The sequence below is a fragment of the Charadrius vociferus genome, unplaced genomic scaffold (genome assembly GCF_000708025.1).
Source record: "Charadrius vociferus isolate BGI_N301 unplaced genomic scaffold, ASM70802v2 scaffold147, whole genome shotgun sequence".
NCBI lineage: Eukaryota > Metazoa > Chordata > Aves > Charadriiformes > Charadriidae > Charadrius > Charadrius vociferus.
Genome location: NW_009649570.1, coordinates 6,989,168 through 7,005,424, shown reverse-complemented (window position 1 = coordinate 7,005,424; position 16,257 = coordinate 6,989,168). Strand labels below are relative to the sequence as shown.

The 16,257-nt window shown below is 45.4% G+C and overlaps 1 protein-coding gene across 1 annotated transcript in view; it reads right to left on the bottom strand.

Moving 5' to 3' along the window:
• The window catches only part of KLF7 (Kruppel-like factor 7 (ubiquitous)), a 58,662-nt gene that overhangs the window by 6,125 nt on the left and 36,280 nt on the right, over window positions 1–16,257 (bottom strand). Inside the window, exon 3 of the mRNA XM_009890197.1 lies at window positions 811–934. Coding sequence (XP_009888499.1) covers window positions 811–934 — 124 coding nt within the window. The remainder of the gene's footprint in view (window positions 1–810; window positions 935–16,257) is intronic.

Sequence of the window (16,257 nt, the reverse complement as noted above, 5' to 3'; positions counted from 1 at the left end):
TCCTACACAAAACAATCATATGAACTTGAATTGTCAGATGTGCTTATATCACTCCTGTGTTTTTGAAAATGAAGCCCTTTGCTGCTTTCATTGACTCCCCTGTTTCATCTGGGGAAGCACGGAGCGCTGGACTCAGTAAGAGAAGACAATGATCATACAGAAATTAAGTGCTTTTTTTCCTAGACGTTTCCTATAGATTTGTGGCACAACAGCCACACGTGGTCCCCACACCCCCAGTCATACACCCGTGTATTTGTGGGGTGCATCAGTTTCTGCTGACCACCCTGCCGAAATGCAGGGAGCCAGCAGTGGTGCTTGCGGTAGCCCCTGAAGCAGAGCAGGTAAAGGGAGCTCTGCCTTTGTGAGGGCAACCAGGAGATGGAAAGCTGTGGAGATGCTTTGTCGGGAGGTCCATCAGTGAAGTGGTCTAGGGCCCTCTGTACCTCTTTTCTGCTTGCAGAGTACTAAGAACAGCTGCCCTATGGACCGAATCCTGTGCCCACAACAGACACCAGCAGGTTTCAGTCAAACCTACACCTGGTCCCACATCTTTCTCTGTGCTGTGGCATGGAAACAGCTTAGGCTGTTAGGAAGTATTCCCCCTCTGCCAGCCTGCCTGGCCACTGAGGCAGAGAGGACAGAGGCAGAGTGGAGGGTCCCTCCTTGGCTCGGGGATCAAGGCAGTGAGACAGGAGGCCAGAAGGGGCCCCTCTGCTGGGAGCCAGGTCTCTTGTCTTGGGGAGCCGGTGGCTCCATGCTACTCACGAAGTCCACATGTTGCTTGAACACCATGTTAGGAGGCTGCATTACCTGTCACAATGGTTGCATTTAAAGGGCTTTGCACCCGTGTGCTTTCTGTAATGCCTCGTGAGCTCGTCACTCCGTGCAAAACGCCACTCGCACCCTTCCCACGAGCACTTGTAAGGCTTCTCACCTGCAGAGGGGAGGAGAGAACAGTCAGCGTGGCAGCAGGATTACTGAGCACTCAACTTGCAAGCCCTGTGTCCTCCCACCTTGCCTCTGTCCCACTTGGACAAGTTAGCCCGTCACACAATTCACGGCCAGTATGGCATGGAGACAACTTAGGGCTTATGATGCATTGTACTGAGGATGGATCTAGCCCAAATTTTTCTGCTAAAATTCTTGCACAACCTTATCTCCCATTTCAAACTAAACCAGTCAACTACTCTTCAAAGAGGCCCTCAGAACATCCCCAAATGCATGTCCTGCTGTGTGTCTGAAGCCTGATTTTCAGTTGGCTTTTCAGCTCACTCCACCCTTGCCAGAGGAATTACTGTGGTACCTGTGAGTGGCCTTAATAACACCTTAACACATTGCAGATGTGCATCCCTCCAGAGTGACCACCACCACTGCATCGCATGCTTTTATCCTGGCTGCCATTTACCCCTTGCATGGCCAGACTCCCATCTGTTCCCCTCAAGCTTTCACACCCACTGCCCCCTAGGACTGCAACTTCTTTAGTCGCTTCGGACAAGAAAAACTGTTCCTTGGCTCAAGAAATTATGCGTCGGGACAGTGAGTGGGAACAGAGAAATGTTTTCTTCTTTAAATCAGCTGGTCCTTCAGGCTTTTTGCACTACACCTTTACCAGCGGTTATTCTGCCCTGAAATACTAACCATACCACTGAAGGCAGTGGAACCATGCAGTGATAAGACAGGAGAGATTCTGGTGTGCCGTGTTCACGTTTACCTATCTTCTAATGCCAACCAGTCTCTGTGGATCGAAGTCATCCATAGTGTAACATCCGTGCAGTCACTAACACCTTCTGATGGAGAATTCCAAGGTCTCATGCCTCCCCTTTTCTTCTGCACTGCACATGTATTCGTGTGCATGCAAATTTATCATCTCCCCCCAGAACAAATGCTCCAGTGCATCTCCTCCAATATAAACTGCATGTCACTATTCCCCACGCACAGTCAGCACTGTATGGATGCATTAGAAGAGGAGGGAGTTAAGATAAAATGCCAACAAGAAATCGCTTTCACTACCAAGCTTCTAAGCTGGGAATTATAAACAGAGAAGGGATTATTACTTATTTATTTGTTCTGAAAATTGCTAAGAAGGTGATCTTAAAAATCCCACCACTGACCAAACTGAAGTTGCAGTCTATATGACCTCCCTATGCCAGTCACATGAAACAATCACTTGGCCACAGCAGACAAATTTCTCAGTGCAGAGACGCAGATTTCTATATTTAGCATGTCTATTCAGCAAGTAAAGGAGTGAGATGTGATTATGGGAGACCTAGGTATTTCAAGGTGACAAATTGGAGAGGCCAAAAGAGCAAGAAAAGTGAAAAGGGCAAGAGAATTGTATCAAAATACATGGGGAAAAAAAAAAAGCTGTTCTCTGGTGAGTGAGTTTCTGTGGACTTTTTATTATGCAGGCAGCTCTGCTGCACAGTGGTCATCCACCCCAGAGAGAACATTAGAGTGGGCTGAGACATTAACTGGAGTCAAACCATTTTACTGGCCTCTGAGAAGTTTCTTTGGCTCAGTAGTTCAACTAAAGGATCCACTGGGGTGAAGCAATGAAGAGGGGGTAGCAGCTGGCAAGACTTCACCAAAATATTCATTTGTCCCTCAGTCCCTGAATGCAGAAAGGGCAGCCTGGATGTCTCTCTTGTGTGCTGCAGTACACCACGGGAAAATGCCCAACAGGGCAATGGACTGAGCCAACAATAACACCACCCCACTTACATTGGGCCTGCCCGATCATCTCCGCAGACTTGCCTTTTGTTCTTTTTTCTTTTAATAGGATTTTTTCAGGGAAAAAAAAGAAAAAGCAAGAAACTTCTTGTTGGTGAGCCAAGCGCTGGTGTCCTGTTTCTGTGCTGGTTACTCAACCGTAATTCAAGCCCCACACCAGTGCTGGCCCTAGATGCTAGAGTTGCAGTTGCTGCAGCGCTCTCCCCCTCCCAGCCCTTGACATCCTACCTGGCATACCGCACTTGCTCTCCCCTCTCAGAGAAAAGGGACTTCCCCAGCCCTGGTCACGTCTATGATTGCACACTGGTTTTGTCTGAACAGTTCATGCATTATTTTTAAAAGCTGTCAGTAAACAAGCCTCAATGATAATTCAGCTTCCTCGGTTCTCTGACGCTCTCTAGTGCCTGCCTTAGAGTGGAAACAGCACGGCTGTATGTTTGCTACACACACTGCAAAGCAAATGCAGAAGACGATCGCTCAGCCAAATCTGGCAGGTACAGCCAGTCTGAGGGATACAGTCGCCTCCAGAACAGAAGGGTGAAGGAAAAACATCCTGGGCTTTCTGTGAAAAAAGGGCTATTAGGACTGAAGCCGAGTTTGGTTTGTTAACATTTGTCAAGAGCTTTGAAAATGTATAACGCTATATATAGGTTATGAGAGACAGAAATGCCAAGCATGATTACTGGTAAAACCCATGGGATGCCACATATCTCTGTTATTTGCTGCAGGGGCTCCTCTCTCAAGTGTTCCTGGTCCGGCCTTGCACAGCCCTGGGCTGGGTTTTGTTTTCAGATGCTTTTCTTCTGTAACCCAAGCCCCGTTCCACAAAATGTCAGACAGTGCCTCTTTGTGCTCCAGACAGCACGCTGGCATACAGTGCTCCGCGTGGCACAACATAAATGCAAAGGAGCACGGTGACCTTTAAAGCCATGCCAGACGGCTCCTTGACCTAGAGACCTTGAAGAGGTTAGATTTCCTGCCCTCCTGCAGCTACTCAAAAACAGGAGGAGAAAGACCTCTGTATCTCTGCCCGTGAAGACTAAGAACAAACTGCTTCTTTAATGGCTGCTTTCACCTTACCCGAAGATGAAATGAAAGTGTATCTTGCCGAGGTGCACATATGTAGGAAGCATGGGCATGGAGAGGGGGGCGGGGGAGGAGTGGTGGTGGTGTCCTCCTACCTCGCTACTGGCAGTGGCAGGGACAAGAAACGGGAAGGATCATTTCCACGTGCCAGGCTGCTCTTCTGTTGTTGCAGAGGATTAGTGAGAATAAAAAGATAGATGGTGAAATCCTCCTCTGCTGAAGGCAATGGCAAAACTCCCACTCACTTCTACAGGGCCAGGATTCTCCCCCTTTTTAGCAAATTAATTATGAGCTTCAAAATCCAATTAAAAATAGGAACATCACGGAGCTGTGCCACACTGACTTTTTTTCAGGCTCTAATTCCTCAAAATTAATAACCGCACTTAAAACTCGTGCCTGTGAGCCACTCCCAGGAAGGAGGCTCTACTCCTTCAGTCACCTTTGTTCAACACAAGGATCTGTGCAGTGCTTAAACAAATCCATAAATCCACATTTATACAAATGCACTCAGCAGAGGAGCCAATGCACATCCAAAAAGAAGCCGATACCCAGATATGCGGCTGTTAAATACTCAGCTGTTTCAGTTCAGAACATGCTCTGCGCTGTGCGGACGGTTCAGCTTTCACACATCTACAAATGCACCTGGAAGGACAGGCAGCCAGCAATGCAGACAGACATTCAAGCAATGAATTATGCAGTTTTCTGACATGAGCACTAGTGTTAAAACAGTGTACTATGTGCTTATGGAAAATCTTCTAGAACTGACCCAGAATAGTGGCTTTCAGCTTTTTCTGTTTTTTTCCCTGGGAGGTAAAGACCACTTCCTAGTGATTTCAAGCTTACTGACCACGCTCGTTTCCTTGGGCAGCATGTGCATCAGCAAGCACTGCCGCGCAGTAAAGGCGAGCTGATTCGTGAAACAGCAGGTACGCAGGACCCAACATCCACACCGTGTGCATTTGAGGGGTGTTATTTCTGGATAGCCACAGTCTGGTCCTGCGGCCTGAACCCGTCCGCAGGTGAAGTGTGCCAGCTGTGCGCTTGCGGAGCACCTCCCGGGACAGGCCATCCAAAACCATGTGTGCGCTTCAGCCAGGCTGAACTAAAGCACAGTGAATGGAGGGCAACCAGAAGACTCAACTCAAAAGGGGACTCTTGATCACCAGAAAACACTCGCATAGGCACATCCCTAGCTGCCTCCTGAGGATCCCCAAGAAGCAGCCTGTGCATGCCTGCAAGCGCACAGAACGCGATGCTGAAATCTATTGATCTAGAACGACCTTATAATCAGAAAAGTTAGTGGTACAGAAACGCTATTAGCTCTTCAGATACGCTTTAGCATTTCAGTCCATCGTGACTGCATACATGTGACGCAGCCTCTCTTCATCATGGCTCTGTCCTGTAGTCCATAGCCCATTTTAATCTTTTCATCTTCCTGGAGCATACTTTCATACCCTGAAACTGGGATGCTTGAGGAACAGGCTCTCTGTTCCATTTCTGTTTATGGCACCTCACACAACATAGCTCTTCTTCTAAAAGTACCTCCAAAGCACACTTCAGTACAGTCTGGCCCTCCATTCTCTTTATTTCATCAAGCCTGGTCCAATTGGGTAACTGGAGGACAAAGACCTTTACAAATTTTTGGGAAACACTCAATAGTCCATTAGACTTTGGCAGCCCTGAAATCAGGTCACTATTCCTTTGGTGACTAAGGCAAATGCAAGACTCCAAATATCAGGCACCTAGTTATAAACATAAACAAATGATTGGTATAACTTTCTCACGAAAGCCAAAAATTTATCATTTGAAAATATGAAAGAGCCAAGTACACAATCCAAGCAACACTACCATGGTAGACGCACACCAGGTTCCCAGCAAAACATGATAGATAAAGCTGGGCTGGTTCTGTGATGGAGATGTTGCGCTGGTCCTTGGGACTTCTCCCTCCATTTTCCAGCCTTGGGCCATCTTGGTGAATTTCATCTCATGCAATTCAAAAGCCATCATCTGAAATGGCCACCTATGGCTCTTTTTCAAGTTAACGGACATGCAAAGGCATGTGCGGAGTGTGACACATCAGACCCCAGTGAGACAGGAATGGGAGGTAAATTTCTCTCCTTTGATGGTACAGGGGGCTAGGCAAGCAGCTCACATGCAGGCAGCTCAATCTTTGCTCTCCAGGCACAAAACAGAGAACAGGTTTTCTCTCCAACACATACTTAGATTGCAAACCCTATACAAGACTTCACAAAAAATACTCCCTCGCAAAACACAGCAGTGGGGATGTTGTCTCTTCTCAAAATCCAGAGATCCCCTGTCCTTGCCACCTACATCCCGCAGGCAGCCTCTAGGTCCCAGGGATATTTCTTTTGTACGAGGAGTAAGGCAGGTTCGCTACAGACATCTCACAGTGGCTGTTTCAACAGAGTGATTAGTAGAAACATTAGGTTACAGGACGCAGAGGTACATAACTGAGATCAGCTGAGGACACCATTATGATCACAAAACTACAGCCCACAATGGACGCTGGGCATATTATACCTCTTATAACTGCCTTATTTATTGCCAACCCCAAGGGTTAAAAAGTCACGAGTCCAGTCTCCCATAGAAATAATGAGATTTTAAAGAAGAAACAATAATATTTAGAGAGACTTCTGCTTTGTAGATAACCTAGGGTCATGATTTTAAACTTCTCTTTGCAGCCCTGCAGGATAGAAACATTTATTATGAAATACAGAGAAAGGAGTTTGCTCTCTACTCCCAGGATTTCAAAAGCGGGGACTCTAAGAAGAAAACCCTCCAGATTTTGGTATGTGCATGATAAGATCACATGAGTTGGCAATGCTGTGGGGTGAAATCCTGGCTCCATCATTTGGAAAAATGCCCACTAACGTTTGAGTTTCACCCTGTATCTTTACAGAATTAAAAGTAAACAAAGTTATTATGATTATCCATCTGTATCTATTTCCTTATCCCTCCCCTGCACTCCACCTTAAACACCACAGCACAAACATATGTTGATTACAGTACACTTAGTAAAACAATCAAGTCTCCAGTCCTGGAATAAACTTCAGTAAGACAGACCAACCCCAGAAAGTAAAGAGGAGAATCACAGTCAAAATCCTTGCTGGTATCTCTCCGTGCTAAAATGCGGTACAGCTGTGGGACTCCTTTTGTCAGTATGATCAATTTCTGCCAAAAATGCTTAAAGAAACTGAGGGGAAAAACCCAAATCCTGTCTGTACGCACATCTTGAAGGCCATTCAAATAAGACATTTGTTGTACCATGTTTTAAGAGCTCCTTAATATCATGTTACGTAACTACACAAAACTAGCCGGAAAAAGTGTCTTTAAGAAAACAACAGAAACACCCCCTGAAGAATCACCATGTGTTCTGATCCACCGTGAAATATTTACATATAGTTTCAGGATCCAAAAAAAAAAAGTTTTATGAAAGAAACACAAAACATTTCCTTCCTTTTTAAAATCTGTGATTTAAAAACTATTCAAAATGAAACTAGTTCTAAAAGCCTCAATGTCTAAAAATATGTATTGAAAGACAGCTTTAGCTATTCTTGCTCCAAGACTGGCGTTCCTGGAGAACTAGACAAACTGCTAATTACAACTGAAAAAAGGAATTAAATGCAAGATTTCTCACCTGAATTTCTCCTATAAGAAAGCTCTGGGGGTCTGAGCCATGCAACGAAACGTGTGAAGAATCAAGTAGTCCCACTGGCTTTTTAAGAGGGTGTTTTAATAACTTTGCTTGCCACCCTTTCTGAGAAATCCTTTCGGGACCTGCTGTTCCTGGGCTGGTGACTGGGACCGTGCCATTGCGGCGAGCTGCAGTGTCACTGCAAGATGACCCAACGCATCCTTCATAGGCTGGTGCCCACGGGGGTGTCGTTGGTGCAGACTGAAGTTGCTCAGAAATGCCAGAAGCCAGTGCGGTTTTTGGTGAGAAGCAGCCCCCCAGATCGCTTTGCACAGAAACACTAAGCAGGCATTTGTATTTGCTTTGCATTTTATTACAAAAGTCTGCCACAGCACAATGGGATGCCTAATGTGGAACATCACATTAGCAATATTTTATATTTATGCAGCACTCTTCATCTCCAAGGGTCCCTGAGAGCTTTACAAGCTACATACATGGCATACCAATGAAGCCGAGCCATAATTCTTCTAATTAGCTGAACATCAGCACACAGCACATGGCACAACAGAAGATGTTACCGGTCACTCCTCTCTTCCTATGGAAAGAGCTACATGATATTTAATAGAAGCATGTTGCAGAAGGACATTCGGTTTTAAGGACTCCTGAAAAAATGAAATCTAACCAGACAGGTCTCCTTAACACCCATGCCTGTCCTCCCTCATTACATACACACACTTTGTCAAACATGAAACACAGAAGAGGAATAGCCCAAGACCTGCTGCTTGTTAAACATCCCCACTTTCACACTAGATTCAGCAAGTCACCATCACACGGCTCAGGCAGCTGCTCTGCTGGTGAGGTTAAAGAAAAGCTAGTGAGCAGCTGCAGTTCAGCACACAACCACATCACCCTCTTTCTAAGATTAATAAGTTCATTTCTTTAGCAAAAAGGAAGAACAGGCTATTTAATACACACATCCTCTGGAGATCAATGCTAACATCTAAGCGTATGTGCGTGCAACCCATCAACCAGTAAAACTAATTACAAAAATCAATTTCAGATACTTTTCTGAGCCTTTCATTCCTCAATATACTCCTAATTGATTTTTGTTGGAGAATGGAAAGCCTAATTATTATTTTTATTATTACAAAGGAATGCAAGGGGGGGTGGGGGTGGTCAGTCCTTAAGTGGCTCACCAATGCTTTCCAACCAATGAAGAAAAAAAGAAAAAAAAGGCATTTTATTCACAGTTTTGCCACCTGCTGGAAAGATGGAAAAGCCTTTGAAAGGGTGACAAAGCACAAGAGAAAAGCTGGCAGGAGACAGTACAGGGCAGAAGAGGAATGTGACAGAATTGTGAAATACACAATGTGAGAAGGTTGTACCTATTTTTAGATGGGCAGGGATGATCAAGTGTAAAAGCAGTACATTTCCATGAACAATGTACAGGTCCTTTCATCCAAAAAGGTCAGCAGTGCCCTTACAGAGAGATAGCTCTGATCATGTCTATATTAGAGATGGGGGAAAAGAGGTTAAGAACCAGACCCAATGTCCAATCAGTCTTTTTACAAACTTCAAAGCTCTGGATTAGTCCCTAAGGGCCTTGCCAAAGCTTGTCTACCGAGCCAGCAGCAGTCTTCGGCATGTAGCCATTCAGGACACGAAAAGAAATTAATTGTTTGCAGCATTGTGTCTTACACACACACTAGCACCTAACACACATCTACAAAGCCTACTTGCCTCGCTGAAAAGCAGAGAAAAGCAAAGCATGAAGCAACATTCAAACAAATAGAGTTTTTCCATTTTCTACTCTATTTAAGAGGACACATTTAACGATTGCCTGTTGCCATACGTGCTGAACACCGAAGGCGGAGAGGAACGCCATGCTTTATCTCCCTGGGTCTATGCAAGACTCCCACTGAGAGCGATAAAGCCTTCAAAACATCGTTCCCCTTTCAAACCCCTTCTCTGCAGCTCCTCTCCGAAGGAAGCTCCCGGCTGGCAAGGAGCAGGGCCGGGGGATTGATGCCGGCGCCAGCCCGAGCATACAACCCGCGCTTCTGCCCCATTAATTGCCGGCACATCCTCCCCCAGCCCCGGGCCCTGGGGACAGCAGCTGAGCAGCAGGCCCAGGCGGGGGCCCGGCAGCAACACCAGCAGCAAAACTACCCAATTAAGCCTCCAGAATGAGAGGGGGGCAGGGGGGAGGAAAATTTGAAGAAAAAAAAAAAAGAAAAAGAAAAGAAAAAAATAAGGATGGGGTTGCTTGGCAACGGGAGGGCAGAAGCAGCTGTGCAGCAGGTCGGGCTGGTACCCAGGCGGCAGGCTGGCCCATTAGCACCCTGCATCTCATGCATTTCGTGCCGGGGTCTCCTAGTAACAGCCCGTGCACGCCGGGCTGTTGCGCACTTCCCCTCCTCTCCTCCTGTTTCTCCCCATCATGCGAGGCATCGCTGTTTGCCCTAATTACACATTCTCCGCTGCTTCAAGCTGCCATTACTTCGGTCCCCAGAGGAGAGGCAAGAACTTTAAAAAAAATCTCCTCTAATAAGGGCTTTTAGTTTCAGATTCAGTGGAGCTCTGTGAGCTCAAAGATGCGAGGCAAGGTAGCAGCGGCAGAAGTAATAGATGAAAAAGGAGAAAAATTCAGCAGTTCACTGGGTCAGAGTTTTCCAGGACCCTGAAATATATTTTTTCCCTTTGTTTTTTGTAAGTTATCCTGGAGGGTGAACAATGAAGACAGCCCTTTATGGGACATGGCACATATTTACATAAGCTGGAGCAGTGCACCAAAGATGTGCTCTTTGGCCACCCGCGTTTTAATCCAAGAGTTTCTGAGAAATTCCAGGCAAAATATAAAGGCAAATATTCCAGGCAAAATATAAGAAATATGTATCAGCGACTAGAACCGATGAAAGGTTAAGAGGAATGGACACTCCCTTTTCCAAATGCTAACATTTTAAATGGTTTTACTCCATATTATTGCTAATGAATCTGGTTTTTTGCTTATTCAAACTATTACGGTGCTGATGTTTTTCACCACTTCTGTGTCACTTCATTTTCTCCCTTTTGCCACTGAAAAATTGGAGAAAGATGACCAAAAAAAAAGGATGCATACTGGCAGAGACAGCACAGGAATAAAACACAAGGGGAAAATAAAATACATTCCTTTCTGTTTCCCAGTTTTGTCAACAACCAGAAGAAAAACAGAAGACGACCCAGGATGCTTTCATTCATTCAGATGTTGGATTTGATTTGGGGGTGGAGGTGGAAGGGCAACTGTGCTTAGGCTTAAAAAATATACTGGCAAGTTTTTGCAGTGAAGGTTGTGCTGGTGTCAGGGCAGGGCCACCTACACTGCAGCTGGCGTGGGATGTTTCTGAGCGAGATCGCATCTTCCCTGCTGCTCGCCCCCTCTCCTGGGGCTGGAGGTTGCAGGCTGTGCCTGGCGGTGCGGGAGCTCCTCACTGCTTCACGCCAAGCAGGGCTCGGTAAAAATGTCTTGGCAACACTGCTGGGTAAGCCTTGGTGAACCAAGCAGCCTGCTCTCAAGAGCACAAGGCAGCAAGTAAGGACAATTAATTTTACCGGCTAGGAAGTTTCCTCATCTGGATTTTGGAAAAGGCATAGATGATTACCTGTCCTTAGCTCTAAGGGAGGTACAAGCACCCAGGTGGAAACTACCCAGGTCATTCATGCTGCCAGACGAGTGTAACTAAAGGAGGACACAAATGTTCTATGAAATTCCATTGCTGGGTGATGCTGCACCTTCAGGGAGAAAATTTTAAAAAATAACAAGGTTTGCTGTATGAAACATATTCCCTAACACATATTCAAAGACAAACAAAGCCCAGGAAAAGAGTCGTCTTTGGGATTCTATGGGTTTTGCAAAGAATTAATGAAAAAAATGTTATCACATATACCACAGGCACAAAAGTCAGTTTACAACAAATCATAGCTTAGTATATACGAGTTGATTTTTACCCAGATATTCACAGAAGTATTCCACTCAAAGACTATTTTCTATTACATAGGCCACGTTTTTAGCTAAACTTGTTACATGGAGGCCAGCTCTTTTCTCCCTGCCCCTGTCCAACACACACGCCACATTCTCCTAAAAACCACGTTTTTCCTCCAACTTCTAAAATAACAAACAGTAACCACACTGGAATAGGGCCAAATGTGGAAAATTTCACTCTGAAAAAGGAAAAGCTTTGCAAAGTTACAGGTGACCAACAAGAAGATGTCCAAATGGAATTTTATGCAAAATTAACCGTAATACAGTTCCATGCAGTTACATATTGAACAAAAGATGTGCATGCCTGTATTTTTATAACATTCATTTCCAAGAACTAATACAAGCTTCTACTGCACTAATGATCGCTTATGGTCATCATAAAAAGCTAGAATGACATTGCAAAATTGTCCAACTGATCTATTAAGTTCTCTCTGTCGGCGGTAAGAGTCCAGACATACAGGAGGAAGGAATAAATCCCCTCTAAGCCTCCAAATGTGCACTGCCATACAGTGAGGACACCTTTCTTTCAGAACTCAGCTGGGGATCAGCTTTTATCTTGAAACACATGCTTGTCATCGTTAGCTTAGCTAGCACGCCTGCAAATGTTTTTTCAGCATTCAGTTTTTGCAGCTCCAGCTTTCAGTCCCAGGTTTCTAAGGCCAGACACCTTCAGGAGCAAATCTGCCCAATGCAACATTTGGGTGCCTATGTACAAATGGGGACTGCTGGGATTGTGAACCGGCCTGCAATGTTTTAAAGACTTTTCATTCTTAGTAAGCCTTCTTATGATGTATAAAGCTGACCTGTGGAAAAATTTTGGTTCTGCAGTGACACAAAGGTTTTGGACACTGTTAGAGACCTGTGGATAAAGCAGGTCCCACACAGTATGTGGTCCTCCCTTTTCCAAAATGGCTGCACCAGTCTTTAAACTGCCCTCACTTGATGTCCTTCTCTCTCACTCATTTCCATCTACTGCAGCACATCGCCCTTCACTGCTTGACGTGTGGTAAACAACCGGTTTTTCAGAGTGGTGTTACACAGAAGTTTTCTGAAGACATAAATACCTGTTCTCCTAAACACCAGCAAAACAGAAAGAGGCAATTTTATTCGTGAAATCTACCCTGCATTCTCTGCATCATACGCTTGCCCCTTAGCTATCTTTAAGTACATCGTTTTTTCAGCCATTACTCCTAGTGCTAATGCAGGCCTAGCTGGTCTCCCTACCTGCAGCTGGACTGTGCTATACCTGGGCACCACCTACACCATGGTGCCCATGGTTTTGTTTGGGACACCATCACCCTCAGCAGAAGCACAGACACTGTATTTAGGTCTGCTGTATTTAGGTCAGCTTCCACAAAGCCTTGCAGTTCATCCACTCCTGCTTGCAAGTTGCTGCTGCTGGTATGGAGGTGTGCAGGACCGTGTCCGCATGGGGTGTGAACGGCAGGCTCTGGATTAGGAGAGGTCCATCCAGGCTCCTGGCTCCTTGCCCAAATGTGACCCAGACTCAAATGCCCACACTGTGCTTAGGAAGAGCCTAATTCGGCACCTCCTTTTGAGACGGGACGTAGTGCCCTTGGCTTTTCCTGCCCAGAGCACTTCAGCTCTCCCAGCCTGCTCAGGCACTTGTCGTCCAGCAAGCCCATCTTAGCCTAAACCAGCATCTCTGAGTACGTATCTCTGATTCAGGCCTGGTGTGACTTCAAATACTTCTTAAGTGCCAGTGCTTTGGACAAATGGACAAGAAGATCATAGCTTGTCATCATTAACCTGCCGTTTGTATCCAGTGTGGGACAGCAGCAACACAAAGGGAAACTGGCAAAAGACAAGCTGAGCGTTTTTCCTTCGAGTCTTTCTCTGTGATCCCTATCATTTGCCCCCTTGCTGGGTGCCTCATGGGGGCTCAGGGGTGGATGGGTATAAAGAAAACACTAGATGACAAACTAGAGATGGCTCCTCCGTGCCTTACCAAGGCAGCCTGCCATAATACTTGAAGGCGCCTGCACTCTCCCTCCTGCAGCTGCTAAACAGACAGCAAACATCCCTTTCTAGGTTTCCCTTGTGCCAAAAATCATCTCACATGGCAAACAAACAAACAAACAAACAATACCTATTTATATTTTCAAACCCAAACAGTAAGACTGGCCTGTGCTATTGATTTGGCAAGTGATGGAGCAGAAACACAGGACAGAGAATTCAGGTATTGGCAACTAAGTAATGAACACCATTGATGATGGTGTTTTAAATGGTAAGGGCTGTTTTTGGCAGGGCCTCTCCTCCTGCCACCTGGGAGGTTCACAAAGCTCGTTCCCTCAGCCTAAGCTCTCACTGTAATAATGAAGTGAGGCTCTTGCCCTCCACAGTCAAATCTCAACACTCCCCTCCAAACTTGCCAAATGGCTAAAAGGCTTTAAAACCATAAAGTTCTAAAGAGCTCATGATCAGGTTTGGCTTATTTTAATCAGCTTTGATAAACTCTTGTTTTTACCCCAAAAAAATCAAAAACCGCCCAGCCTCACAACAAAACACATCTTTCCAATTTGGCAATGCAACTGTACCCCAAAACAAATTCAGCCCTGAATTAAGGTCTTCCTCACACACCCCTCCTCCCTCAATTTCCTTTCTCTTGTTTCCAGTGGCAAATTCACCCGTTGCTTCAGCTGCTGCCATGGGAACTTCAGCATCCATGTCCCTTTGCGGGGTTGCAGCCCTGTACACAAAGCTGGGGACTTGCTACCAAGCCATGGGTCTCCGTACAACAAAAAGTCTTGGGCTTTGGCTTTTGTTTCTCCTATGCTACCTATACTGTTCTCCCAAATGCTTTTCCCTAAGTCATTATTCAGTACCTTGCTTGCTGCAGAATTGGTGCTGTGCTTGGCTATTTGCTTTTCCTTTCTCTTCACTGGCTTTCTGTTCATGGGTTCTACCACAATAAAGCAATGGAGCTTCCCATTCATGTGGTATCACTGACACGGATAGTCTTATTTTCTCTATTATTCCTTTACTTTGTATTAGTCTTCTTTATCTATCATCCAGTCTACTCTCCTCAGTTTGGTCTTTTGTGATTGTTTCCAAATTCTGGATGTTTACTCTTCTATCTCCAACACTTTGGGAAAGCTCTTCTCTGTTGTTTTAAATCCCATCTCAAAACCCTTCCTGTTCATTAATGCTCTTTCTAATACTCTTGTGTCTCTCGTCTTTTTCTTGCAAATGTAGTAATTTGTTTTCCTGCAGGGTGGATTTGTTTGTTTTAGTTACTCTCACCCAGCACTTTGGATCAAAGAACTATGTAATTTAAAATAAGATGTCCTGACAATGTGAAACAAACTCCACTTAAATAAGTGTTATCTTAAGATTGCATGTAGGCTCGTAACATCTGTTTACATGGGTATTTCCCACTTGTTTTAGGCTTTAAAAATCTAAATATAGACGTGAGGTGCCCAACTGCTGTTTCTCAGACTTGATCTTAGGTTGTATCAGATCCTGGTTTTAGATGGAAAAAGAAAACCCCAAAACCTTCTGATACTCATAAAATGCAAACCCCAGCAGAACCCCCTAGGGTCATTTTTTATCACTATCCCAATCTTAAGGATTTCCTGGTCAGTTTATATGTGATGCTTTATCTCTGGCCAGAAAGCACCCACGCCATCTCATACCTTCCTTCTGCAAGGAAGGCTGATACGAATGGTTTTGTCAGGAGACAGAAATCTCCTCCAGAGGTCTTTGATCTGGGAGACACAGCAATGTCCCATGACTAATCTTTCCATAGGTCACAGGCCAGCTCACCCTTAGACTTATTTGCATCCAGACGCTCACCAGCAATATCCTGTTTTCTAATTTAGGAAGTACTGATGACTACAGCCAGGTTTTGGCTCATTCTAATTCCTTCCCTCTCCACTCTCCATTACATTGGCGATTCATCTCCATGCATGTGTGAAGGCTAGATGAAAATTTCTGTCTCTCAAAACAGACAAAATGTCATTGTTTGCACTGTCTGCTCCATGAATAAGCGTGAGAGAATGCACTAGGGCTGGATTACCATGCCTGTCCTGGTGTCTCCTTCTTTAGATGCTTTTATCTCACCTTTACATTGGCAGCATGGTCTTTCCAAACCTACAGCTCACCTTTTCCTCCTGTTTACAGCACCAGATGCTATTTTGCCCCTGACTGGCTTCTTTGCTGCCCTCCACTGCTCTTAGCTCCTTTACACACTCTTCATTTTAGATGCCCCAGCTTGCTTTGAATTCAGTCAAATATTTTCATTTCCCTTTCCATCCAGACAATGTTTTTCCCTTTCCCTTCCAGATTAAATTCTCTCCCACACAGATGATTGTTTTTCCCTCTCCAAAGGTCATCCAGAAGGTGGTTTCATAACCAGTTCAACCATTGATGGGCCTTACAGCACTGCCCTGATTCTCTTACAGATGAGATGCGGGAGAGTAACAAGAGACGCTTGCACAGCACCAAGTGCAATGTGGGGGCTGACTGTCTCTGGGCTCCCCTGGCGAAGTAAAGCCCTAAGAGAAGATCGGCTCCAATCTAGCAAGCTGCTATCAGTCTGTATTGCCTCCAGCCCAGCCTGGCTCATCACACAGCAGCGAGGAACGCCAGCCAGTGTCTGTCTGGTCAGCCTTACATACGAACGAAAGGAATGTAACCTCCTTCCGCCGCCTTCCACCCCCCAGCTCCCCAGCCCATGGTTTTCTTGTTTTCACGCACTGTAGTAAACCCCTTTGATCCAGCAAGTGGACTTTGCACGTGCAAGTTG